This window comes from Limtongia smithiae, assembly GCF_038497785.1.
Source record: "Limtongia smithiae strain NRRL Y-17922 unplaced genomic scaffold V1518scaffold_3, whole genome shotgun sequence".
Taxonomy (NCBI): Eukaryota; Fungi; Ascomycota; class Lipomycetes; order Lipomycetales; family Lipomycetaceae; genus Limtongia; species Limtongia smithiae.
In genome coordinates, this window is record NW_027117624.1 from 164,925 (window position 1) to 190,179 (window position 25,255).

The following is a 25,255-nucleotide window of genomic DNA, read 5'->3' on the forward strand; positions in this document are numbered from 1 at the left end:
AGTTTTATTCTTCTATTTGTCGCGTAACCGCTATTAAAAGTCTGCAGGATCCGAGAACGATTGACTAATTTGCCTAAGCATGCATAAGACAAACACGAAATTGACGCCGTTATAACATCCTTGAAAATGTGAAATGATGAGACAGGAAAATGCCAAGTGTATTCGTCATGCGCAATCTAATCAGTGTGAGACTGGCACTGGTGGCTGCAATACGGTATCATCAGTCGCGCCCATGAACATCGAAATATCATCCCACAGCACGCCCATCTCATGCCAATCCAAATACAAATGATCAAAAGCCACCGCGTCGTTGTCAAGATAATTTACAAGCTCATCGGTGCCCATGAGCTGCTCCATACCACCATGACGATGTTGCTGGTGGTCCTGGACGATGTCTCCGGTCGAAGGTAGAACACTGAGAGTGTCTGCACCCGCGCTTGACAGTGTGGAGGACAACGCCGGTGGAGGTAGCGGCAAGGTTTGTTGTTCGAATGTAGGTCCGCAAGCGGGATTCGTATTGTCCAGCATTGCAATCACGCGTCCAGCGTTTCGTAGCTGCGGTCCATCCACACCTTGTCGCTCGCGCAGTCTCGGTGAACCAGGCTTGCTCTTCTGTTGTTGTAACTGTTGCTGTTGCTGCTGTTGCTGCTGCTGCACAAAGTGATGGTGCATAGGATGCGCCTGCGACAAACCCGCACCGGCAGGCTGCACGGCAAACGTACCATACCGTTCTCGCCATACCCATATACTGTCGAATAACACGCTTGGAGCCATGCGCGATCGCAGTTTCAGCTTCGGCGACTGGAAGAAGTTTTGTCGACCCGCTTTCAAAGCTTCCAGTCTGTCTCGCGAGTGTAGCTTCCAAAGCTGAAACATGATAGTCGACACACGAATCGGAAAATCGTTTTCTTTGACAGACGCCTTGCGCATGATAGCGATAGCGGACGCGAAATGTCGTTTGCCTGCGTTGGTGTCCAATATTTCAGATAATGAGGAGAAATATAACTTCAATATCACAAACGCCGCAAGTACAATGTCAAGCTCCAGGTAAAGTGGGAGACAAAGCAATTTTGAGAGAGAATTATCAGGTCCAAAGCTCTCATCGAATGTCTCTGTAAGTGCGATAGCTTGGATGGCGGAATGGTACGCGAGAACAAGTCCATCAGAATTCGATTCAAGGTCGTCGTCAAGAAACGAGTAGGCGTAGAGCTGAACACGCGTGACGTGCAACAGCAGCTTGCTCACATCCGAGGCGGAATACTCCATATCGGACTCAATCCCGTCTAGTTCCTTGGCCAAGACACTAATCACAGTGCGCCTCGTCGCGGAATCCACATTACCGCACATATCTCGTGTGTCGCAATTTAAAAGCCGGATCATTTTATCGCAGAATGAAGCCAACCGAACCTGTGTCCGCAGCTCGCCCGGGATAACCACAAACGCGTCCGATCGCAACGCTGTCTGCACCGTCCAGTCGTACATGACAAAGGTAGGATATCCGAGCGCGATACCGACCAGTTGCGATACGACGTTACATGCTAGCCATGTCCGCACTTGCTCTTGCGTGTCGCTATATATCGGATTAACCTTCACACGTCCAAAGTCCTGTGTGCGGCCCGGACAATGAAGACCAAGTTTCACGGCGTTAAACATCGCAAGACCGCATGTACTCCAGCAGGGATCCGAATTCAGTGATCCTGTTGGCGGCGGCCACAAAGTGCAGATCAGCATCGCCTGTACTTCGTAAGTCGTCCGTAATGGTAAACTGAGCTGCCGAGCGACAAAGTCCTTGACTCGTGTAGAAAGCAGTGGATTTAGTTGCATATCGAAATAGACGCGAGATGCCGTCCATAGTATGACCCAAAAGAGCAGATCAGATTTCGAGTAAATGAATTCCGGACCGCGAGAGAGATCCACGACCGGTAGAAAGGGATGATAATGGCTCTCATATTCGTTGAACAAAGCGATGATTTCTTCCGGCGTTACGACGAGGCCTTCAATTGTCTTTGCCGTAACCACCACACGCGCGCCATCAACCATCTCGATATTGGCAAGCGGATCGAGCGAGGGCATAACGTGCTGATGATCGTCGCCAACCGAAGCCGTAGATGACATCGGAACCCGTCCAGTCGTTACGCCCTGGCGGTTGCCGACATCATAGTTGCCCATGGTCATTCTAGGGGGGGCCAAACTGCTTCCGCCATCACCGGCAGCGACAGTCACCGGTTCGGCAAGCTGTAGTAGTTCATCGTACGCTCCTGAATTTACAGCTGTATCATCAGGTTGCGCTTCCGCTTCTGTGGATTTGCCTCGGGCAAGATCAAGTAACGTTCGCGAAACAATGTCTTGTTCGCTGTGCTGCATCTCAAGCGACCGGCGCAGCTCCTCGACTTCGCGCTCGACCGCCGCCATCCGAGCGCGCTTGTAGGTGCGCTTGAAGTCGCTCTTCACAGAGCAGCTCAATTTGCGTTTGACACATCGCGTACACGCGTCTGGGGCGCGTTCGTACGCGTCGCACTTGACCTGAAGACAAGTGAGTAAGAGAACTCGACGGGAAGAGGAACGTTCTTGTGTACCTTCTGCTGACGACATTCAACGCATGCAATTTTGCGTAGGTGAGCTGGAACTCCAGAGTTAGACTCCTCAGGGGATGCGGACGCGCGAGAGGAGGAGCCGGGCGTTGACTGATCCTGTGCCTGGTTGTGTGGGAGTCGGGGAACCTGGGACTGCAGCATGAGAGTCGAAAGCTGCGGAAGTGGCCCTCAGGGCCCTGATAGGGCGCGCTAGCTGAATTAGAGCTCTGTGCGTTGATCTCCCGGCGTCAGATCACACCGTAGTTTTGCCGGATGTGAACGAGTGCGTCTGCAATAGGCGGGGTGAGCGGGAGCGTGGGGAGTATGGGAACCGGCTGCTCCGTGATCGGAGCGCGATGTCGGCGAACAACGTGCACTGCGTAGACTACAGCACGTCCACAGGCTCACCAAGCATACAGCGGACTACAAATTACGCTCCTTCGCCAACAAACTTTCTTAAAAATCCCCCCTTTATTTGATGTGAAATCCGAATGACATTAGAAACTCATGAAACTCCATGACAAAAAACCCAAGCTTTTGTATTTTGTAGACCTACTCCTTCTTTGCGTCCAAGTTCTCGGTTGGTCGCTCAGCCTGAGGAGTGAGTCTGAAGGCGTGACGACGCTCACCAGAAGCCCAGTCGAGCAGTGCAGAGTGCACAGTTCGTCGGTTGTCCCACACAACGACGGTTTTGGGCTCCCAAGACGCACGAACGTGGATATCGGCGCTCCGGGAAAGGAAGTCATAAAGGAAGTTGAGTATCATATCGGACTCCTCACGCTTGAGGCCCTTGATGTGACGCGAGAATTGCGGGTTGACGTAGAGCGACTTCTGCTTGGTGACGGGGTGCTGACGGACAAGCGGGTGGTACGTCTCGACGGGGTCACGACGAACAACGCCGCCCTGTGCTCTCGACGACTGCGCTTGTGCAACGCCGGAGTGGAGCACCTCGAGGCCCTCGAGCTTCTCGCGGAAGAGAGGCGAGAGACGATTATACGCCTCCTGGGTGTCAGCGAAAATGGTGTCACCGCCGGTCTCAGGGCCGTCAAGCATGGCGAGAAATGTGGTGCCAGGAGGCTGCAGCTCGTAGGACACATCAGAGTGCCATGCGATGGAAGAGACGTGTTCCTGGAAGAACGACTCGTAGACGCTGTCGTTCTTGGACCGGTAGACGAGATGAACCTCGGGAAAGCCCTTGGGGGCCCCGGAGGTGGGGTGGATGTGGTTGCGACCGAAGTGAGATGAGAACTTCAGAGTGTCCTCAATGGACTGATCGGCGAGATCTTGCTCACGGAAGACGACGACGCCACGCTGAGCGACAAGAAAGGCAAGCTCATCACGACCAGCAGCGTCGAGCTTGGAGAGCTGAACACCGCGAACCTCGGTGCCGAACTTAGGAGTGAGCTTCTTGACCTTCAGATCGGTGTTGGACTCGGCGAACAAATTCGGCATGGCGGGGTCGGCTCTGGTACCAGCATCGACGAAGTCAAATGGAGTGAGCGGCTCGAAATGTTCGGTGGTATCCCAGGTGGGGAGGTACTTGGGGTAAGAGGCCTCCTCAAAGGCGTCGCCGGCGAGCACAAGACGTCCATCCTCATCCTTCTCGACCGTGGTGTTGTCGTCACGCGTCTTCCGGAAGGTGGAAGCCGCGATGGACTGGATAGTAGCGAAGGAGTTTGACATTGCGATTGCGGTAGAGTAGAGGATGGAGAAGCGCAGAAAGTCGAAGATCTACAGAAAAAAGCTCTTCATTACACGAGGGCCCTCGCACACTTTTATACGAGCAGGGCTTGTGCGGAAAAGAGGGCGATGTTGTAAGCAGCGGCGCGTGGAAGAGGAAACGCGCGAAGTTGGGGATGCGGACGCGGCCCAAACGGGGCTAGCGCAGATTGCGACATCCTCGCGCCTTGTTGCGTTCTGTCGGTCGTCCGGGCGCGTGCGCGACTGCTGCAAAGCAGCGGCGTCTTGCGGACGCGTTCGTCTTTGGCAGTCCTTTGCGAGGTGGTCGCCAGGCCTTGGCTAGGCCGTCCTCGTGCAGGCGGTGAGCGGCCTGCTCGTGGACGGCCAGCGGCTAGCTCTCCTGCTAGCCCTTGTTCCTCGTCCGGCACGACTCACGCGGGCGCCCCTGCTCCTGCGGGTTAGGGCTCCCCTGAGTACCGATGATCTGATAACCCTCAGCTTCGGAACCCTCCCGACTCACGCCATCGCCGAACTGCTCTCAACTGCCCCAGGCTGTGAAAGAGACGCTCGTAATTCGCGGTTGATAGCGTCTAGTCAGGTGAGACTGCAAAATATTGCGCGCGGTCTCGGCACTGCTTGCCGCCATCGTCAATTCTCACGCCAATGGCGAGCTACATGTCGCAACTTCTGCCGTCCAAGACTCTCTTGAATTTAGATCGGGATGTATCGCCGTGAGTGCTAACAGCGGAGATCAGAGAAGGAGCATAGTAGAGAGCCCTCGTGAGGGAGCGACACGTGGCGTTGTGATCCTGCGAGCTTCAACCTCACCATCGTCATATTCCCAGTCTCCCTTCGGGCAGCTCAGTCTGCTTTCCCATAAACAGCAGCTGAGAGTAGTCCAATTTCAATAAATTTGTCGTCGTTAAAGGCGCCTATATTTGTATTATTATTCACTTTGGGTGTTCTAATGTCAACAACAGATGGAGTTGATTTGTTGCATGCTGTGTAACTTGGCCTCGTGCGAAGCCTTCGCAAATGAAGTTCTGGCAATTGTGCAGCATCTCACGTATATACAACTATTCTTGGCTGACTCTCCATTCGGGTTCGAAATTCCGCTGCCCTCACATGAAGTGTCTCTCGCCAGCTGGATCGCTCGAGCGTTTCAAGAAATCAGTTCACACGCAGCCTTACGGAGCAGCACCATGATAGCAGAATTGCTATACGCAGCCCTTTAGTGTATTCCCATTCAGCACCGGTTACCTCATGCTCAAATGCATCAGGAACACAACAGTGGCAGCATGTGCACAGAGAAGTTTGTGAAGGCTTCCATGTCGCATAGAGGAAAGCGGAGTGCGGTCTAGGGTTTTCTCGACCAATGCCGCGACCCGGAAATCACGACCCCGACACAGCAGCTGTGTACGCAAAATTCCACCACACAACCTGCCCACAGCTCCGTACTAGGCTGGCGATACAAACATGCGGCACGCGGTCTCCCGGTGTCTTTTGACGCAATACCGTCCACTGACATTGGCGCAATTCCCAGCAGCGGCTGCAACTGGCGCTGCGCATTTGACACGCAATTACGCATCGCGGCGGAAGACAAGAAAGTCGAAAGCGATGAACATCATCTGGCCGACCTCGCCAATTATTCCTACTGAAGGCGATAAGCGACGCGAGAACCGACAAGCGCGAATGGAAAAATTTCCCAAGAATTCCACGACGCTGCAGTTTGCAGACGAGTTACCGGTCGATGACGTCGTAGCGTGGTTGTCAGATACCAGTCCCAAGACACCATCGCGACGGCAAGAGCAGGCGCTAACGGACCAGATGCGCGAGACGCTACGGCGGCAGGAGTGGGATGTTGTGGTTGACGACGGCAGCTTTAGTCAGCTGGTGCGACATTTCAAGTTTACTGGGTTCCATGACAGCTTCTTGTTTCTCGCGCGCATGTCGCAGTTCATTGCAGTATCTGAACATTTCCCAGAAATCCAGTGGGAAGATAACGACGTGTATATCTGCTTGACTACATATGGCGACATGGTCGACATGCATGCCAGCGGTGCGCACTATGTGTCGAAAGCGGACGTCGACATGGCGTTCTCGATCAACCAAATTATTGACGAGATTCGGGCGCAGAGCGCAGAAGTAAACTCTAATCGGGTTGGCAAACGGCTTGAAGCTGATATACGGCGTGTTGTGAAAACTGTACGTACAAGATTCGCGGATGATGAAGACGCAATTGCTAACATCTATCGCAGCGAGACGACGGATTGCTCTCTGAGCTTGTAGAAAATGTGTTGACCTTGCGCGTAACGTAGGACATAGACATGGGAGATGGAGCATTGGCGGGGTGATTATAAGGCGCACTTGATTGTTTTGGTATATAATAGACATGACTTTCTATGATATCGGTGGTCCGCAAGTCGGGAGCGGCATTTTACAACTCCACTCATTGCTCGTGAGACTCAGCAGCATTGACACGCATCACGACATGGAAAGTTTCTCACCACGAATCCTTCGACAACAAAGTCTAATCGGCCAACGGGTCTGTCTCCGTGCCAATAATGGTCGGATTCGACTCTTTTACGCCGCGTCACTACACTCGAGCACACGAAGCCCAGCAGTAGACAGCACCCTCAACGGCAAGAAGACTAACAGCAGCAAGCAGAAGTCATTACCCGATGCTGGTATTCAGGACTATGTCTTAAAACTGCGCAGCTTACAAGGGAGTGCTGCTCGGGCATCTGCAGAAGAGTACGATATTCACGTTCTGCGAGGGCTAGGCTGGACAGTCGCAGCGCCGGAGCCGATATCAACGACCACTCAAGACACGACAACTACACTCCCAGCGGAGACGAAGAAGGACCCAGAAGAGTATCTTACCGCCCTGCAGAAGGTATTTTCGTTCAAGAGCTTTGAAGATGCGTTTCTGTTCATGACAAAGCTTGCATTCTACGCGTCCCATGTGAATCACCACCCAAGAATCTACAATTTCTGGGGCCGGGTGACTATCAGACTGAGTTCATTCGACAACAAGACAAAGACGGCGTTTTTATCAAAGGAGGATATCAAGATGGGATTAGAGGCAGAATCAATTGAAAGTACGGTGAAATCGACTACCGCAGCAAGTACCGCTCCAGCAACAGCAGGCGGGACCGCGGAATACGACGACAACAAGTTGCGAAACGCAATCATAGACGGCGTGCTGAAGCTGCCACGGAAACGGATATGGAACGAACTACCAAGTTTAGGAAGTACTGCGCCAGAATCGATACCTTCGTTTCAAAAAGATATGTTCAAAACCAAGAAACCATAGTGTATTTGTGTCATCAGAGAGTTCATGCTATATATGAGAATAGATCAGGCTACGGCACAAGACAACCGCTATATGAAATGCCAGAACCTCCGGAGATGAGATCGTCGACATCGACGCGTCGATATATGGTTATCCGGTAGACATTGATCCAATAGTGGCAAACAACGTCGGGCGAGATGAGGATTAGCTGAGTGGGTGATAATGTCGGATTTGTGAAGTTGAAGGCCGCTGTCTGGCCGCGCGCCGCGACGACGCGGGCACCGGGCCACTCCTCCTCGGTCGCAATGCGTTCGGTGTGGGAGAGATCGTCGACGAGAAACGTGTACTCGCCGCGGGGGACGTTAGGGTCGCCGGTAAGTTTCACGGCGTGTAGGCTGTTTGCGGTGGGCTGGTGGAAGAACATGAATTCGCCACCGTGGGAGTCGTAGTCTGCTATCCATAGGCCTCTGTATGGATGCTCTTCGTCTGGAATGAGAAGGTCGTCCGGGACACGAGCAATGGTCTCTACACGCTCGGCCATCTTGATAGTGCTACCAGAGCTGGAGCCCGCGAAGGAGATCTCTTGGCGTAGGCGGAAGAGGTATGGACTGGCATCGAGGGGACTGATCAATTGACCGCGGAATGCGGTCGGGCTGTCGTTTCGGGTGCGATCGCGCGCTGGCATTGTGAGCGGAGGCCATAGCTTCATCTGTTTGTAGTTGACGCGATCTGAGGAGAGTGCGGCAGCATGAACGAAACTCGTCTGTAAGCCGCGAGGGTGGTGTTTCTGTGTGATTTCGCTTGTGCGGTCGTATCGAGAGCCGGAGGAAAAGCGCAGTATCGGGGATGCTGGTCGCTGAATCATTGGCCGCGTGTCGAGCATGAGGACAGCGGGGTTTCGCGACCAGCGGTGGAACGTATGACCGGCGCTGTGCTCAAAGAGACCGAGCAGACTGTAGACCTCGATGTGACCCGTGCCGGGATTATAACGAGAGAGATATAGGGTACCGTGGATCTCGCGGTTGCCGTGCCACAGACCGGGAGTAAACCACATGAACAAGCGGAGCGCGTTGAAGAGTGCGCGGTAGGATACGTACGGCGCAGGCGACATAGGCGCCTCGCGAGGAAGCGACGGCCGAACAAGATGTGAGCATACCGATTTCCAGAGGTCGTCGGAGCTGATTCCTGTGACAATCTCACGCAGAGCTCTGCACGTCGCGGAGAGTGAGAGCAACGACTCGCCGTCGAGCAGGCTGAAGATGAGCAGCTTCAGCTCTGACGGCAGGCTCAGGATCAGACACGGCTCAGGCTCGGCTTCCGGACTGCTCACGACGGCGCCGGCAATATCCACGGCGGCCAGTGGAGGTCCGACAGAAAGCGGCTGGCCGTCAGCAGTCTCCATTGGCGGTTGCGCGGAGGAGCAGCAGTGGCTTGCTGTGGGTGCGAGGGAGATGCGGCGCAGGCGGTGAGATAGTCTACGGAGAGCGCAATCAGCAGCCACGCGCGCCTGGCTGCCGCAAGCTGGCAGTTAGCGGATCAAGCGCAGATTAGATTACGTGGAGGAGTTTTCGGAAGAGAGAGAGCATCTGAGAAGACCATTTTGAAGTGCAGGCTGGTGCTGCGGACGTTGATATCGTTTTTATCGTGAGGATTTCGGTCGACGGCTGAGGAGTGCGCCGCGTGATAAAGACCCGCATCTAGTCTCCGGCTCGTCCCTTACAACAACAAGCCCTCCTCGTCGCTCAGACAGCATGGCAAAATCCATCGGCGACCGTGATCTTGGTCTGCTCACGCGCGCCCTCTCACTTGACGCACTCGACGGTGTTGTCACGCGCCTGCAAGAGGCCATGGGTACCGCTCTGCACGCAGTTGGCCACATCAACACTCCAGGCGGTTCTGGCTCTGCTTCCGCAGGCCCGACCATGCAACCCGCGTACGTGGCCGGCATGCCGACGGGGCGCGAGCTAGGAACGTTTCTTGCGGTCGACGTCGGCGGGTCGACGCTAAGAACCGCCGTGATTCGACTTGCTCCACGTGAAGGAGCCCCCTCGGATGGACATGCGGAAGCTACTGCGGGCGACAGTACCAGCAAAGGTAGCGGGATCTTATATCGGAATAGCGAAACTATTGACGATGCCATACGGAACTTAGATGGACACAGCTTCTTTGCGTGGATTGCAAACCAAATGCAGAGCGCAGTTGAGGCCGCAGAGCAGAACGGTTGGCTTGACCGGGACAACGACGGCTACGTCAGCGCGGGGCTTACATGGAGTTTCCCTCTACGGTATGAGCGCATCGCACGAGTTATTTGCCCACAGCAGGAGTACTAACGCGTCTTCCTCTCACAGACAGGACATGGAGAACTGCTGGCGCATCGCAGAGATGGGCAAGGGCTTCGCGCGTATGGCCACGGAGATGCAGGGCTGGGACGTACGGGCAAAACTGGAAGAAGCATGCGCTATAGCAGCTGACGATGCTGCGGCGCCAACGACTCGCGTGCGACTGAACGCTGTAGTGAACGATACAGCGGCTGTGCTGCTGGCAGGACGCCGGCTAGATTCGCGGTGTCGCGCCAGCGTGGTCGTCGGCACCGGACTGAACGCAGCGGTTGCTACGGTCGGTGGCCGCGACGGTGGCAGCGGGAGTACGACGATCGTGAACGCAGAGCTGTCGCTCTTCGGCGGCGGCACAGGCGTGCTCCCGCGCACTCGGTGGGACATTGAACTCGCACACGACCTCGAGCAGCAGGGCGAGCTCCCGCAGCCGCTGGAGCAGATGTGCTCAGGGCGGCATATCCCCGAAATTGCAAGGCGCGCACTGCGAGATTTGTTGTTTCAGTATCGCCCGGCGGCGTGTGTTCCCACGGGACTCGATCGGGTCGGAGGTCTTGACGCACTTGACATGTCACAAGCGGAGAGTGCACTGGACGCGGCGCGCGCGTTGCAGGACTTTCTCGCGACACACCCATGCCGACGCGAGACAGCGGCGCTTACAGTCGGGGAGATGTCATTTGTGCGTGCTGTGTTTGGTGCGGTGTCGAGTCGTGCGGCGGCGCTTGTCGCGGCAGCGCTCGTGGCGCTGTGGGGCGCAGCTGCAACGGCGAAGGATGAGGAGGCGAACGGCGATATGGACGGCAGTGGCGCCCGCGGGCGCGACGCAGAGGTGGTGGTGATCGCGTGTAGCGGGTCGGTCATGGAGCACTACTTCAGCTTCCTGGCGCGAGCGCAGGGGTTCGTGGACGCCCTGTGCGGCCGGGGGCGGGGAAGAGGCGGGGTGCGGCTGGTGCTGCGTGTGGCGCATGACTCCGCGCTGTGGGGCGCAGCGGTCGCCGCTGCGTGCGCGTGACTTCCGTGTGGCTAAGCCCAGACTCAGCCTCGTGCGGCGGTGGCGTGCCTACGATGGCCGGGCGCAGCCGCTCTCGCTTTCGTCCCGGGCCGGGCCAGTGCTCATCACGCCTCCACCGCTCGCGAACGCCCACGTTCCTCGCGTCCCTGCTCGGTTCGCGCGCGCGGACCGCTATAGCCAGCGTTTCTTTATCTCTTCCCCGGTCCCTCGCTCCCTCTGGTTTGGCTATCAGCGACAATGAACGACACCCCCGACTCCTTCACGCATCTGACTGAGCATAAGCTCGATGGGAAGTCGGTATCGTCGCGAAATGCGCGCTCTTGCTGGTCGACGCGAGTAGGAAAGTTCACAATTGCCCTCGCGATTGTTGTCATCGTCGCAGCTGCAGTTCTGTTTCCCGTGGGGTTCGTTGTGATCCGGCGCGAGAATTCGTCTTCGTCCTTGTCATCGGCGGCAGCTTCCACTTCATCCGACCCTTTAGAAACTTCGGCAGTGAGCGGCCTTTCCGCGGCAACTGCAACCGCCTCTGCCGCGTCGCCGACTTCAACAGATGCATCGGACACGCCTGCGTACGCGATCGGCACAATTCTCGACGTTTCGACATGGCTGGACACTACCGATTTCAATACTACATTCACGAACGAGACCGTCGGCGGCCTGTCTATTATGGGCTTGAACATGACATGGGACGACTCGACGCGCGCGAACGAATTCGTGCCCTCGCTGGAAGAGAAGTTCAATTATACTGAACGGCCGATGCGGGGCGTCAACATCGGCGGCTGGCTGATTCTTGAGCCGTACATCACGCCGTCGTTCTTCAGCAACTACAGTCTTAGTGAGGACATTGTTGACGAATACACGTTGTCGGCAAAGCTGGGCGAGAACCGGACAAAGGAGGTCCTAGAGACGCACTATTCGACCTTTGTGACCGAGGACACGTTTGCGCAAATTCAGGCCGTCGGCCTCGACCATGTGCGCATCCCGTACCCGTACTGGGTCATCGACGTACTCCCCGGCGATACGTACCTGCCCAAAGTCGCGTGGAGATACCTGCTGCGCGGAATCGAGTGGGCGCGTAAGTACGGCTTGCGTGTGAAGCTCGATCTACACTCCGTCCCAGGCAATGCGAACGGGTGGAACCACAGCGGACGGCAGGGCGCGATCGGGTGGTTGAACGGCACTAACGGCGAATACTACGGCAACTTGACGCTTGATTATCACAAGCAGCTCGCGGCTTTTTTCGCACAGGATCGCTACCGCAACATCGTGACACTATACGGACTTGTAAATGAGCCGAACTTGAACGTGCTAAATAAGACTCTGGTGGTCGATTGGACTAAGCAAGCATACGATATTGTGCGCGCCGAGGGCTTCGAAAATTATATCGTTTATGGTGACGGCTTCCAAGGACCGACAGCGTGGTATGACGTATTTAACACGACCGAATACTCGGGCCTGATTGTGGATATGCACCAGTACATGGTATTTGACCGCGCGCTAATCGCATATACGCACGCAGCAAAGATCTCCTACTACTGCAACGACTGGGCGACCGCGATGGCAGTGTCGACAAACACCGCGCTGGGTCATGGTCTGACAATGGTGGGCGAGTGGTCGCAGGCGGATACTGATTGTGTGACCTATCTTAATGCCGTCGGCATCGGCGCTCGGTGGACGGGCACGCTGAACGAGACGGACGCTGCAGATGCTATCTTGACCCCATTGTGTCCCGGCGGCAATTGCACCTGCGTGCCATCGACTTCAGACCCGGATGAGTATTCGGACGAGTATAAAGTGTACCTGCTGATGGCTGCCGAGGCGCAGATGTATGCCTTCGAGTCGAACGGCGGATGGGGGTTCATGCACTGGACATGGAAGACTGAGACCGGAGCCGCGACGCAGTGGAGCTATGAGCGCGGCGTTGCAGCGGGCGTGATGCCGAAGCTTGCGTACAATCGCACGTTTAATTGCGAGGCGGCGGATATCCCAACGGACTTCACCGTGCTCGGTCTGCCGGAGAACGTGTAAAGTGGGGGATTGGGTTTCACAGTAAAGGAAAGCACCCTGTATGTTTATGGCATAGATGACAACGGCTTTTAATTGGTTCTTCTCTTTTGTGTGTTAGTAGCTTTATGATTGCAGCGCAGTGCGCGCCAAAGGACTGGGCTTTTTCTTCATGACGTCGACCGAGACTTTCTCGGATGCTGTGGTTTGCGGGGCTTGTGTTGTCGTCGGACACATCCTTCGTTGCTTCGTCCGCCCGTTCGCGCTCCTCGAGTTTCCCTCTTCCTCCAAGCTGTCGCTCCCTAACCCCCCCGGCCTCTCGGCCTCGGCCCGCCCTGCCCCGCCACAATGCCCCTCGCACCGTCCGTCCCGCCAGCAGCTGCGTCCGCACACGCCATAACGCCAGTCCTCTCCGCCACGTCCCCCGGCGCGGCAGCTGCGACCGTGTCAACGCCCATTGTCACCGCCGCCCCGGCAGCGGCAGCAGGTATCTCGCTTACTGTCCCAGAGCAGTCTCTGCACTCACTGCATCCATATCCCGGTGGCAGCAGCCCGCGCGTCGTGCGCCCGCGCAAGTCGCACATCAAGTCGCGCAAGGGCTGCGCGAATTGCAAGCGGCGCCGCATCAAATGTGACGAGGATCGACCGCAGTGCTTCAATTGCACCAAGCACGGTGTGCGGTGCGACTACCTCTCGCAGGACGGCCCACCGCAGCATGAGGGTCAGCAGCAGCGGAGGCAAGCGCCGGCGACGTCGTCGTCGCCGGAAGTACGACCGACACCCCTGCTCGCTGCGGCGCCGTCGCCAGTGTCGTCGCTCGGCGGCTCACCATCTCCGAGGGTGCTATACGAACTACCTGGGTTACGAACGACGTCTGCTACATTTCCGTCTTCAGTATTATCTATGCCTGCTTCGTTGCCTAGCATACAGCATCTCGCACCACCGCCAATTGCAGTAGCGCCTACTTCAGTACCCCGGCAGGACACGAATGCCACGGAAGATCCAGAATTTTCGGGTCTGCACATGGTTCAGCTGGAACTATTACACCATTTCTTAGTGGTTACGGCGCCTACGTTTAGCGATGACACTGATGGTGATTTATGGCTCAACGAGATCCCTCGAATGGCGTTTGGGAGCCATAACCAGTTCCTCATGTATGCGATTCTGACTATGGCGTGCACACACATGAAATTTTTGAGAGAACAAGAGTTAGCGTCTCGGCCGTCATCGTCGCTGCTACCGGCGGCTTCTGCGGCTGCAAGCACTGCTGCTATTCAAGCCGTCACTGGCGATAACGACAGCACGCTCGCCGTCGAGCAGCGCAGACGTGAGCTACAATTTGAACGCGCGGAGGTTTGGTACCGGCAGCGAGCCCTCGAGACCTTCCGCGCTGCAATTATGGGACCGTGGATGCCCGGACATTTACAAGCTATGTGGGCTGCCGGAAGTCTCATTGCGATTCAGTCGTTCGCTTACAAGGAGCGTAAGCGGAAAACGCCACACGGCAGGAAGAACCACGGCGATAATGCCGACGGCGTCAATGTTAAGCAAGAAGAGGGTAGCAAGGCTGGAAGTAATGACGATGACGACGACTCCGATGATTATGACGAGGACGACGACGTGGACCGGAAGGAGAATCTAAGCTCTGACAACGCACAGCGCACAATTGTCTCTATTGACAAATGGTTGCCCGTGCTTCTTGGAATTCGGACCGTGGTCAGTGAAATGAGAAACAACGACATGGGTCAGGAACTTCACTCCGTCGTTGACATCGACTTCACTGCCCTGGACCCCGCTGCGCACTCATCTCCTAGCCCCAACGCCACAGCCGCAGCCGCCGCAGTGCCATCTGCGCCTACGCCAGTCCCGCTACGTTCTCTCATTGCACTGATTTCATCAACCTCTGACGCTCCCGTTCCGCTCTCTGTATACCTAGAGCCCCTGACCCCTCTCTCCCAGCTCATCCAGGCTTTCCAGCGCGCCCGTCCCGCCGATCTGCGCAAGTACGTCATTACCTGGCCGTTTCTCTGTTCCGAGGACTTCCTCGCGCGGCTACGCGTGCGCGACAAGATCGCGCTTGTGATCTTTGTCCACTTCCTTGGCGTGCTGTCGTTGCTCAACGCCTGGTGGCAGGAAGAGCGTGTGCGCGTCGACGTGAGACTCATTTGCCGCACCCATCTGCGCGAACCGCAGTGGCGGCCATGGCTAGAGTGGGTTTCCGGGGTAGTCCCATTCCGCATTTTCGATTGAGATTGTATTTTATCATGGTTTCCTTTGGTGTTTGGATTGTTTGTGTTTCAGTTTGCTTGTGGTACTAGTCGGTGAAGCTAATGTCCTGTATATACAGTGTACATAAATGTGTGAATTGTGTCAATAGCGATATCGAGTGATGTGTCCCATCAGTTTGCTTATGAATGAAGATTATTTGAAGAATCCGATAGCAACACGTTGAGTCACCACGGAATATCGCGATATAGATCGCTCGTAGCTCTGAACATAGTGAAGGTGAAGGTGCTGCTGCGATTGGCGATGTGTCGACTTAGCCAGGGATGCGCCATAAGTGTAAGCTCCACTTCTACTCATCACGACTATTGTTTCGTCTCATTATGGTTGCTCATAAATGACTTCAGTAATTGGATGATGCATGTGATTTGCTGTCTATGTCACTGTTTCAAATTCCTCTCGTGTACACAATTTCTGCTATATCCCACAGATCTCATCCATTTTATATAGTCCGATCCTATCGTGACGGACGAAGAAATACAGACAGCCAAGTATGGCAAGTGAATTTTGGCATTCCAAGAACCAGACAAGCGTGGGTGCTAACGAGCCACGAGTCTAGTCTTCCCGCTGTAAAATATGCATTGTTGAGGAGCTTTCCAGTGTGTCCGAGTTGCAGTGATGTGTGATCCTGCCGCACTATGTAGCAGCCTTTAGTTTTACCGTGTTGTGTCGGACCTCTCGTGCTCATCCCATCGATATAGGATCGCGTCATGTAGTAGAGCGTTGTCTACTGTGATTGCCCAGTCGCCGTGTGTCATGTTGCTAGAGCAGTCTTGGAATATATCTCGGTAAGAGCGATCGATGTAATCTCATCATTGCCGTTAGTAGTCGTGCTGAGTGCTCTCTTAATCTATCCGATCGCTGTTGTATCCGAGTCCGACTACATACCTATCCACGGCTCGTCTCACTCCTATTGTCATGATATCCTGTCAGTTGTGGGTACAAAACACCAATATTTGACATTTTGCGATGCCGGCAAACCTATCAGTCCTCTTGAGGAAAGAGCACGCACTGACGAGTCTTTCAAGGGCCACGTTGCTGATCTCCAGAGCCCGTAGTCAGCAAGAATGCTGCGCAGAGGGAGCAGGACTCAGAGGCATTGGCAGTTCTACCTCGTACCGCGGCTGTCAACCGAGTCACACGTGTTGCGTCAAGGAGAAACCATAATGACAGAGGCGAAGATCTGAGGTTATCTTTCAGGGCGCATGGCCGTGCCGAATATCCAGTCACCCCTGCCATCAGCACGCACGCAGCAAACTCTTCTGGTCGTAATACGAGTCAGCAACGGACAGCATTACGATCTTCCATTGTTGATATGTACTGTCCTAGCCCTTCTAACGCTGTACATCAACTCAGGTACAATTGATACCAACTGACGAACTTACCGTGCGAGTAACGCATAAATTCCTCACAAAACAAAACCTCATAGATATCCAGCAGAACCAGTTAGAGCTTCACCTGCCGAGTCGTATTCTCGCAATCCTAAAGAAAATCCATACCGTAATACCACGCCACACTAACAGCATAGTGTAAGCAAAAGATCAATAGAATATCAGGTGTTGCAGTGGCGTAGATCAAATTGTTGCAATATGGCTGCGTAAGAGAACGTTAGATACACGAGAAATCGAAATATACAACTATTGAAAGCCATCAGAATGCAAGAAGATGATCTCAAGGGTATCATTATTACAACAGCCGCAGAATATCCGAGCAATACATAGAGGCTATTGGCCAATATCAACATAAGCGCTCGAGTATAATCTGAAAGTAAAACAGCAGGGAAGCGAGCGAAAACACAAGAGATTGAAGATCATTAACCATCAATGCGCCATATAGAAAACAGCTCATATTGCATATCGAGATGAAAAGACCGATAACCTCCTCACAGATTCCGGGAAGGCGTGAAGAGAATATTCAGAAGAGTTCATTGTTCAACCAATGTCACCATTGTGAGTACTCAGAGCGATGACAGCGTCAATCGTCGAGACATGGGGAATTACAAAGCCACACAGTATGGTTAAAGCAAGTAAGACAAATCACGAGGTGTGGCTACGTCCAGATCCCAACATTCTGTCAGAGATTTCTCAACTATCTCGAGCTTGAGAGCTGTACGCGCGACTGCGACGCGATGCAACTGCGCTACACGTGACGTAAACATTACTACGCAATCTTCACGCGTCATGCCCACGGTCGTTTCGAATGACAGCAGGGACGCAAGATGCATCAAGATGACTCTATCATTGCTCCGAAGGATTCGCACACTTGGATACTGATGCGCATGTCGCGCGACACCCTGATCGAGCTTGTTATGGGATGGCTAGATCTGGAGGACAATATGAACTGGCCCCACCATATCGGGGAAGACGACGAGGACGAAAGGCGCTACGAGGACCTGGAATACGAGGATATACAGGAACGGAGACGAAAAAGGGCTATCGGAGAGGATGAGAACTATAATGCGATCTGTAGAGACGCAGTGATGGCTGTTCGTGGAGCCTACGAGTTCATGCAGGAGGCACGGTATTCCAAGAAGGAAATCACAGAACGCATGGTGAATGTGGACTGGGTCAGTCAACTTTTGTTTCCACATCATTTTGGGATTGTCGGCTAACGCTTGTGTTATTTAGTCTCGAGGATTCAATATGCGACAAGTTGCAAATATCGAATTCGAATGTACGACAGACATACCAGCAATAATATATCCTCTCTTGCTAACCGCGCACTGTACACAGATTTGTTTGAAAAGCCACTGTGTATGAAGTGGACGGCGTCGGCCGTATCGCTCATATCGCCGAATAGTACGGGCTCGCACGATAAGGAGCGTATGTCGGCGGTACTTGGCTTGCGCCCTGCCAGCTTGTCGACTGTCCACGCGCCAACGTTCGTCAAACATCTAAAGCGAGCGCTGCATTCTCTAATTGATAATGTACGTACTCAACCACATTAGTCATTTTAAACTGAGAAGCTAACTGAATACAAAGCATGTCCATGTAATACAGCATCGGACGTTGCCGCTCGCGCTTGTACGAATACAATTACATGATTCGCGAACAAAGGCTATGCAGCGAGGTCGATACACCGTGTTTTGCGCGATTCCAGTCTCACCGCAGCACATCTTCAACACCCCATTTCTGAACCCGTTCCAGACCATATTGCGAGAGGTTCGTTCTACACCTGCTTGTGTGAGATAAAGCTTGGTCGTTACTAATGATGGAGACTAGTGTATTGAGACATCAATATCTATGCCTGGCTTGCAAGTACGGCTAGAAGCCACAAGTCTCACTGCTCGGTCTCTCGAGACCTTGCTATCAATGCGGACCACTAATCGCATGGCAACTGCGCTTGGTGGGTGGAGTGTGTATGCCAGAAACGAGGTCGACGCATCGCCATTGGAGTCTGCGGAGAAAGTCGTAGCCGACCAGATAGCGGCAGAAGCCAAAGAACTCGACGCAGAGCAGGACCACGAAGTCTCAGGCACTGAGACAAGGCGAAATAAGCGAGCGCGAACGATTGACGCGCGGTTCGGTGCAGTTGCAGTAGAGACCGAGAATCCTGAGGTTGTTGGAACCACATCTACGTCGTCGACTGTGCAGGTAGCTCCGGAGACTGCGCTTACTCATGTCGAATTCCGAGTCGAGAATGATTGTGAAGTTGGGCGTCCCGGTGAAACAATCACGGTCACGCCGAAAGTGAGAATGGTGTTCGACGGAACACACGTTTTCGAGGGACTGCGGTTGCTTGCTCAAAAGGGATGCATCAATACGTCAAAGATGCCACAGTGGATGACCGGCGAGCTAGGCGTTTCTGTCGGCGTGATTTCTCGAGGAGATCTAGTGCGGCAGAACGATTAGGTTCATGTGATTTCAATCTCCATTTGTGCACGCAGATCTGCGTGTTCGCTGTGATCGTAACGCGATGACCGCGCAGTTGCTGCGAGCTGCGGTGTGGCACTCTCGATGGTTTCATCAGCTTCGCCCTTTGCAAGAACGCGCACAACATCGTCTTCGAGCTGCACTGGTACGGTATCGCGCATCAGGCGCTGGACAACCTTTGCTCGCGCACGCGCACGCTTCATGCGGTTTTCGAACTCGTCGACCGCGGCCTCGTCGTTTTGTGTTGGTACGTCTATGACCAGATCTTGCAGGATACGAAGCTGTCGCGATGCGCGACCACCGGACAGTGGCGTGAGGTCCGTTTCATTTTCGTTGTCGTTGTCACTAGCGCGCTGTTGCTTGTGCTGGGACTGTCGCGTTCGCTCACGCGCGGGCGCAGCGTCATCTGGCGCAGTGCTCGACCAGATTTCGCAACGACCTTGAAGAATACCAGCAGACAGAAAGCGGCGAAAGCCTGTTTGCAGACCGAACTGCTTGCCCTCCGAGGTACCGGCGCGCAGTCCGTCAGCGAAGCCTTCTGCGTATCCTTGTTCGTAGAACCTGTGGTGAAGAAGGGTGTCAGCTAACGCCGGTGAGCGTAGGAGAGCAGGCAAGGGTATAGAATAGGGCAACAGACGTTGATTCTAGATTCAAAAGCGAGTCAAAGAGATCGTCCATAGAGTCGTCCATAGCGAGTGTGATGTGGTGGCGGTGGGCGTTGCGATGAGGTCAAGGTGTGGTCCCAGCCCCTCTTTCATAATTTTTCTTGCATCATTGCACACTTTTGTAGAAGAGTCGAATAGTCATCTATTCCTGCACCCCCCGCACCGCGCACTTTTAAGCTTCAACAGCTCCACTCACTGCCGATCGCGCGCAGTCCATAATAGAAGATGGCCGCCGTTGTATGTCTTTCCTACAATCCTCGATGATGACAAGTCATGGAGCTCGAGAAGTGTTCGTTAGTCCCCGTCGCAATATGCTAACTTGGGCTCCTCAGAACACTCTCGCTGACAACCTTGCGGCGCTTGAAATATCCCCGGACATTGTCTATACTCAGGTTGAGACCGAGATGTATGTTGCTCAGGTTATTTTGTTCTTTCGTGGACCGCGAGCGCAACCGGGATCGGGATCAGTGTTGGCTAACAGATCTGCGCCAGTCTGCCGAAACCGGACGAGGAGAACATTCTGATTACTTCGGCGCTGCCATACGTGAACAACGTGCCGCATCTCGGAAATATTATCGGCAGTGTACTCAGTGCCGATGTGTTCTCACGGTATGTGATGGTGTGCGTCCGCAAAACGTGGAGCTGCGACTGACCCTGGGGTAGTTATACGAAGGCGCGGGGCAAGAACGCCCTGTTTGTGTGCGGTACGGACGAGTATGGCACAGCTACGGAGACTAAGGCGCTCGAGGAAGGCGTGAGTCCAAAGGAGCTGTGTGATAAGTACCACAAGCTGCACAAGGAAGTATACGACTGGTTCAACATCAAATTCGACATGTTCGGACGTACGACGACGCCGCTGCAGACTGAGATTGCACAGGAAATCTTTTTGGATCTCGAAAAGAACGGGTTTTTGGAGGAGCAGACCATGACGCAGCTGTTTTGCGAGAGGCACTCTGGCTTCCTTGCTGATAGATTTGTTGAGGGCACCTGCCCGCGGTGCGGATACGAAGACGCGCGCGGCGATCAGTGCGACAAGTGCGGAAATCTTCTCGACCCGTTTGAGCTGATTAACCCGCGATGCAAGATTGATGGCAGCTCGCCGGTGCCGCGGGAGTCGCGACACATTTTCTTGTCGCTCGACAAGCTGCAGCCGGAGCTCGAGGTGTGGATCAAGCAGTCCGCCGAGGAGGGTGACTGGTCGCGGAACGGACGTATGATCACTGATTCGTGGGTCAAGGAGGGTCTGCACCCGCGTTGCATCACGAGAGATCTGAAGTGGGGTACTCCGGTGCCGCTGGAGGCGTATAAGGAGAAGGTGCTGTACGTGTGGTTCGACGCGTGCATCGGCTACGTGAGTATCACCGCAAACTACACGCCGTCGTGGCGCGAGTGGTGGAACAAGCCAGAGCAAGTGAAGCTGTTCCAGTTCATGGGCAAGGACAACGTGCCATTCCATACCGTCGTGTTCCCCTCCAGCGAGATCGGCACGCGGAAGCCGTGGCTCAAGCTGCACCACATATCGACGACGGAGTACCTGCAGTACGAGGGTGGCAAGTTCAGCAAGTCGCGCAACGTTGGCGTGTTCGGCAACAACGCGCAGGACACAGGCGTACCAGCGGATGTGTGGCGGTATTATCTATTGATGAGCCGGCCGGAGACTTCAGACACGATGTTCTCGTGGAGGGACTTCATCTTCCGCAACAACAGCGAGCTGTTAGCGAACTTGGGCAACTTTGTCAACCGGATCGTCAAGTTTGTGAACGCCAAATATGATAGCGTCATCCCAGCCTACAGCGCGGAGGACTTGCCAGATTACGCGGAGTTCAAGGCCAACGTGAATGAGATTCTCGCGCGGTACAATGACGCCATGACAAACGTGCACTTGCGCTCCGGTCTCGAGACAGTGCTGCAGCTGTCTTCGCGGGGGAACCTGTTTTTGCAGGACAGCAAGATGAACAACGCACTCATCGTCGATGCACCAGCCGTCGCTGCCGCTGTCGTCGGCGTTGGCCTCAACCTGGTGTACACGCTCTCCGCTGTCGCCTTTCCCTTCCTTCCCGCGACGGCGGACGGTATGGTGCAGCAGCTGAACGCGCCGCTGCGAAAGATCCCAGATACCTTCTCCTTGGACCTGAAGGGCGGCCACAGGATCGGTAAGGCGCAGTACCTTTTCACGCGGATCGATGAGAAGAAGGAGGAGATCTGGCGCGCACAGTTTGGCGGCAGCAAGAAGGAGGACGAGGAGGAGAAGCGGAAGAAGGAGGAAAAGAAGAAGCGCAAGGATGAGAAAAAGAAGAAGAAGCAGGCTGCCAAGGCAGACAGCCAGGACGAACCGACTGCTGCGGCGACCGAGACGGCGCCAGAGCCAATAGTCGCGTAGGCGGAAAGGTGGAAAGACTTGGAATTGTATCTACAGTATAAATCATATCATTGCTCATATTGCTCGTGTGTTATCTGAAATGTACGTACACGCCGGAGGTCTCCGGTACGTCCTGGCGCGTCTAGACCGTGCTCCGAGCGCGATTCCACCGATCCCCCCACTTATCATACCAGCGGGCATGACATCGACCGCTCAAAAACACACTAGAAAGATCATCGAATCAATATTCAACGTAGACGATTAGGACTATGTATTTTGATATGTAACAAACTGATACAACAAGATAACCCCTAGATAGAACCTCCAACCTAAACACCTAGCCAACTCAATGTGTAAACGGAGAACTAACTTCTCATGCAATTCATGATATCGCGACTATAGCAGACATTTACTAGAAGCAGGTTAGTATACACATCGCGAAAAAAGAAAACACTAGAAAAGAATCATACTTTGCCGCAGGTGCAGCTGGTGGAGCTGCAGGTGCAAGACGCGCCACAGGTGCAGTCACCGGCCATGTTGACAACGGTGCGCTTAGTCGATCCGCAGGTGCAGTTAGTGGAGCTGCAGGAGCAGGAAGAACCGCAGGTGCAGTCGCCAGCCATGTTGACGAGGGTGCGCTTGGAGCCGCAAGAGCAGCTAGAAGGGGAGGCACAGGTGCAAGAAGGTCCGCAGTCGCAGCCGCCAGCCATTGTGATATGCGATTAAAGTAAAAGTTGTTGGAAGTGTGGGAGTGAAGGTAGGATCGCGAAGGAAGCGAGTAGGCAGATGTAATACTGAGTGAGGGAAGAGAAAGGAAGAAATATGCAACACAAGCGGGAGTCGCGAGCCCATTTATATGTGGAAGGCGGTTGCGGGGCCACGTCGGCCGGAGGAAGTCACGCGGCGGGTGACGTCACAGCCACCGCACAACTCCGAGGTGCGCGACTTGCGCCCTCCCAAGTGCGCGTCCTGTGCCTTCTTGGCAGCGGCTGACAGACAAGTCGCCAGCCTATAGGCACGCACGGTCCGGACCGTGAGCAGAACTAGCGCAGCGGTGGTGTGTTGTTGTTGTCGTTGTTGTGGTGTGGTCGGCCGTGCGGGACATGTCAACGCGTTATCGTGACTCGTCCCTCGATGGCTCGTTCCACACACCCTTATCGCACGGCAGGCCGGCTCACACAATTTCTCGCTATGCCGACGCCTCTACCTCTCATTCCGCGTTCGTCAGTCATCGGCTCTTTCTCCCATTGGACTTGCGGATCCTCCCGCAGCACTTATCCCCGTTCGAACGACAACTTTGGTAGGGGCCTTTGCTGATAGAGCTGGTGGAGGAGTTGGCGTTCATGCGTCGACGGCGACAACAACAACACACGCGCCTGCGTTGCTTCGTTTGCTGACCGTCTGCTGGCAATGGGGGAGGCGGCGGCAGCGGCAGCAGAGGAGGAGGAGTGTGATCGCTTGGAGGCATAGTGGTCGATGTGTTGGCGGCCGTGGTATGTGCTGGCGCGTCAGTTGTCTGTTCCAATATATATCTTTACCACAGTCCGACAACCACCAGGGTTCACCGCCGCCAGGGTTCTCCTACAGAGGTCTCTAGGGGCTGGCGCGAACAACACAATTATCACGAGTCATGTCACATTAATGATACAGAATTCTAGGAAAGACAACAAAGGCAGCACGGCCAGCACGCATCCATGAGGGGCTGATTCACAGCAGCGTCTCGCCCATTGCGCAGCGCACGACGCTGCAGGCGGCCGACATTGTGGCGGCGACAGAGCGCTCGTCAGTGCCAAGCACAGGGTTGCACTCCATAACGTCCATTCCGAGCAGGTTTCCGGTCTCCGCGACAGCCTCGCAGATGTAACACGCCTCACGCAGGGACAGTCCGCCCCGAACGGGAGTGCCGGTCGCGGGAGCGTGCTCAGGATCGAGCGCGTCGATATCGAAGGAGACGTACACCGGCGCCTTACCGGTGGGGTTGATTCGCGCTAGCGCCATTTCGACGACCTTGCCGATGCCGTACTTGTCGATGTGGTGCATCGAGAACGCAGCAACGTTGTGTTGGCGCAGGATTGCGCGCTCGCCGGAGTCGACGTCGCGCAGGCCGATGTACGCGAGGCGATCAAGTGGAAGACGAGGCGCGGATGCGGAGCCAGAAACTGACGACTCAAGCCACGAGAACTGCGCTGGCAGCGGATCAACGAGGCCAGCGACGAACGCGACGGGGCAGCCGTGGATGTTCCCAGACGGCGTCGAATCAGGCGTGTTGATGTCCGCGTGCGCGTCGATCCACAGCAGGCACGCGTCGGGGTGCTGCGAGAGCATGCCTGAGATAGTACCGATGGCGAGCGAGTGGTCCCCGCCGATGACGAGGGGAAACACGCCATCCGCGAGCACGCCAGCGACAGACTCGGCAACGCGCCGCGTGGCATCGGCAACGAACTGCGGCCGCTTCAACTTTCCCGCGTCAGGATCCTGTGCGGGCGGGGTAAAGGTGAGAGTAGGGGTGGCAGTCAACGTCCACGACAGCTCCTCGAGCTGCGCGGCAAGGCCGTGCTCTAGGACATGATCTGGGCCCAGTTCAACGCCGTACCGACCCTGCCCGCCTACTGAGTGTAAGTACCGTGCAATAGGAAGAGAGGATCAAGAGCTGTGCGTACCTGAGAACGGGCAGGTGATAATGGACACACGCTTGTCGGCATGGAACTTGTACTCGATGCCTGCGGTTGTCGGTCAGCAAGCAAACGGTGTGGATGATCTGTGGGCGTACGCACCTGAGGCGGAGTTGAGGGCGGTCATCGTGGCGACGTAGACGAGTTGCGAGTGTTGAGGGGCGTAGAAGGGCGGGGATCTATTTTTTGCAGCCCAGTGGAGAGAACGAAGCGTCTAGTTTTATTTCAGGGCGAATGGAGAAGATGCGCACAGGAAGAGGAAACGCGCCCCGTCCGCGAAAGTATGTCAGTCACTGCTGCGGGCGGCGGTGCTGCCGTGGTCGGTGTTTGTAGCTGGCGGAGCAGAATTATGAGGCGGACCAACCGGGCTCGGGCAGAGTCCCGTATGATACTAGACACTGTCTTGTGCCTGACTCAAGAGACTCGGAGACGCCGTGGCTGCGGACTGAGGTTGCTCGCGACGTCGATGTTGTCGTCGCCGCAGCCGTTGCTGGCCGCCTGAGCGGA

General features: G+C 55.0%; 12 protein-coding genes across 12 annotated transcripts; 7 read left to right on the forward strand and 5 right to left on the reverse strand.

Annotated features, from left to right (window-relative positions):
- Positions 1 to 9: 9 nt before the first annotated feature.
- Positions 10 to 2,973, reverse strand: V1518DRAFT_413092 (uncharacterized protein). The gene is made up of 2 exons (XM_066903234.1): positions 2,577 to 2,973; positions 10 to 2,523 (listed from the first exon to the last, which is right to left on the reverse strand). The coding sequence occupies exons 1-2, from the start codon at positions 2,733 to 2,735 to the stop codon at positions 181 to 183; spliced, it is 2,502 nt and encodes an 833-aa protein (XP_066760537.1). The 5' UTR covers positions 2,736 to 2,973; the 3' UTR covers positions 10 to 180.
- A 52-nt stretch (positions 2,974 to 3,025) lies between these two features.
- On the reverse strand, positions 3,026 to 4,382 carry V1518DRAFT_413094 (uncharacterized protein). Its single transcript, XM_066903235.1, has one exon. The coding sequence runs from the start codon at positions 4,254 to 4,256 to the stop codon at positions 3,126 to 3,128; it is 1,131 nt and encodes a 376-aa protein (XP_066760538.1). The 5' UTR covers positions 4,257 to 4,382; the 3' UTR covers positions 3,026 to 3,125.
- A 1,189-nt stretch (positions 4,383 to 5,571) lies between these two features.
- Positions 5,572 to 6,659, forward strand: V1518DRAFT_413096 (uncharacterized protein). The gene is made up of 2 exons (XM_066903236.1): positions 5,572 to 6,458; positions 6,512 to 6,659. The coding sequence occupies exons 1-2, from the start codon at positions 5,730 to 5,732 to the stop codon at positions 6,569 to 6,571; spliced, it is 789 nt and encodes a 262-aa protein (XP_066760539.1). The 5' UTR covers positions 5,572 to 5,729; the 3' UTR covers positions 6,572 to 6,659.
- Positions 6,660 to 6,682: 23 nt separating this feature from the next.
- V1518DRAFT_413099 (uncharacterized protein) lies at positions 6,683 to 7,636 on the forward strand. Its single transcript, XM_066903237.1, has one exon. It carries the CDS (start codon positions 6,745 to 6,747, stop codon positions 7,567 to 7,569), a length of 825 nt encoding a protein of 274 aa, XP_066760540.1. The 5' UTR covers positions 6,683 to 6,744; the 3' UTR covers positions 7,570 to 7,636.
- On the reverse strand, positions 7,516 to 8,994 carry V1518DRAFT_413101 (uncharacterized protein). The gene has a single exon (XM_066903238.1). The coding sequence runs from the start codon at positions 8,948 to 8,950 to the stop codon at positions 7,619 to 7,621; it is 1,332 nt and encodes a 443-aa protein (XP_066760541.1). The 5' UTR covers positions 8,951 to 8,994; the 3' UTR covers positions 7,516 to 7,618.
- A 14-nt stretch (positions 8,995 to 9,008) lies between these two features.
- Positions 9,009 to 11,012, forward strand: V1518DRAFT_194372 (uncharacterized protein). The gene is made up of 2 exons (XM_066900878.1): positions 9,009 to 9,832; positions 9,897 to 11,012. The coding sequence occupies exons 1-2, from the start codon at positions 9,300 to 9,302 to the stop codon at positions 10,891 to 10,893; spliced, it is 1,530 nt and encodes a 509-aa protein (XP_066760542.1). The 5' UTR covers positions 9,009 to 9,299; the 3' UTR covers positions 10,894 to 11,012.
- A 547-nt stretch (positions 11,013 to 11,559) lies between these two features.
- V1518DRAFT_371773 (glycoside hydrolase superfamily) lies at positions 11,560 to 12,921 on the forward strand (the record flags this gene model as incomplete). Its single annotated transcript, XM_066901367.1, has 1 exon — positions 11,560 to 12,921. One exon carries the CDS (start codon positions 11,560 to 11,562, stop codon positions 12,919 to 12,921), a length of 1,362 nt encoding a protein of 453 aa, XP_066760543.1.
- Positions 12,922 to 13,245: 324 nt separating this feature from the next.
- V1518DRAFT_372202 (uncharacterized protein) lies at positions 13,246 to 15,147 on the forward strand (the record flags this gene model as incomplete). Its single annotated transcript, XM_066901386.1, has 3 exons — positions 13,246 to 14,105; positions 14,160 to 14,433; positions 14,530 to 15,147. 3 exons carry the CDS (start codon positions 13,246 to 13,248, stop codon positions 15,145 to 15,147), a joined length of 1,752 nt encoding a protein of 583 aa, XP_066760544.1.
- A 2,251-nt stretch (positions 15,148 to 17,398) lies between these two features.
- On the forward strand, positions 17,399 to 19,031 carry V1518DRAFT_371450 (centromere protein Chl4/mis15/CENP-N; the record flags this gene model as incomplete). Its single annotated transcript, XM_066901357.1, has 5 exons — positions 17,399 to 17,746; positions 17,808 to 17,853; positions 17,913 to 18,106; positions 18,162 to 18,341; positions 18,402 to 19,031. The coding sequence occupies 5 exons, from the start codon at positions 17,399 to 17,401 to the stop codon at positions 19,029 to 19,031; spliced, it is 1,398 nt and encodes a 465-aa protein (XP_066760545.1).
- Positions 18,894 to 19,849, reverse strand: V1518DRAFT_194236 (uncharacterized protein). The gene is made up of 2 exons (XM_066900877.1): positions 19,690 to 19,849; positions 18,894 to 19,613 (listed from the first exon to the last, which is right to left on the reverse strand). The coding sequence occupies exons 1-2, from the start codon at positions 19,740 to 19,742 to the stop codon at positions 19,034 to 19,036; spliced, it is 633 nt and encodes a 210-aa protein (XP_066760546.1). The 5' UTR covers positions 19,743 to 19,849; the 3' UTR covers positions 18,894 to 19,033.
- On the forward strand, positions 19,828 to 22,159 carry V1518DRAFT_413115 (tRNA synthetases class I (M)-domain-containing protein). The gene is made up of 4 exons (XM_066903239.1): positions 19,828 to 19,954; positions 20,050 to 20,123; positions 20,210 to 20,326; positions 20,381 to 22,159. Exons 1-4 carry the CDS (start codon positions 19,943 to 19,945, stop codon positions 22,095 to 22,097), a joined length of 1,920 nt encoding a protein of 639 aa, XP_066760547.1. The 5' UTR covers positions 19,828 to 19,942; the 3' UTR covers positions 22,098 to 22,159.
- Positions 22,160 to 23,608: 1,449 nt separating this feature from the next.
- Positions 23,609 to 25,254, reverse strand: V1518DRAFT_194388 (uncharacterized protein). Its single transcript, XM_066900879.1, has 3 exons — positions 24,851 to 25,254; positions 24,737 to 24,796; positions 23,609 to 24,682 (listed from the first exon to the last, which is right to left on the reverse strand). The coding sequence occupies exons 1-3, from the start codon at positions 24,873 to 24,875 to the stop codon at positions 23,784 to 23,786; spliced, it is 984 nt and encodes a 327-aa protein (XP_066760548.1). The 5' UTR covers positions 24,876 to 25,254; the 3' UTR covers positions 23,609 to 23,783.
- Between the last annotated feature and the right edge of the window lies 1 nt (position 25,255).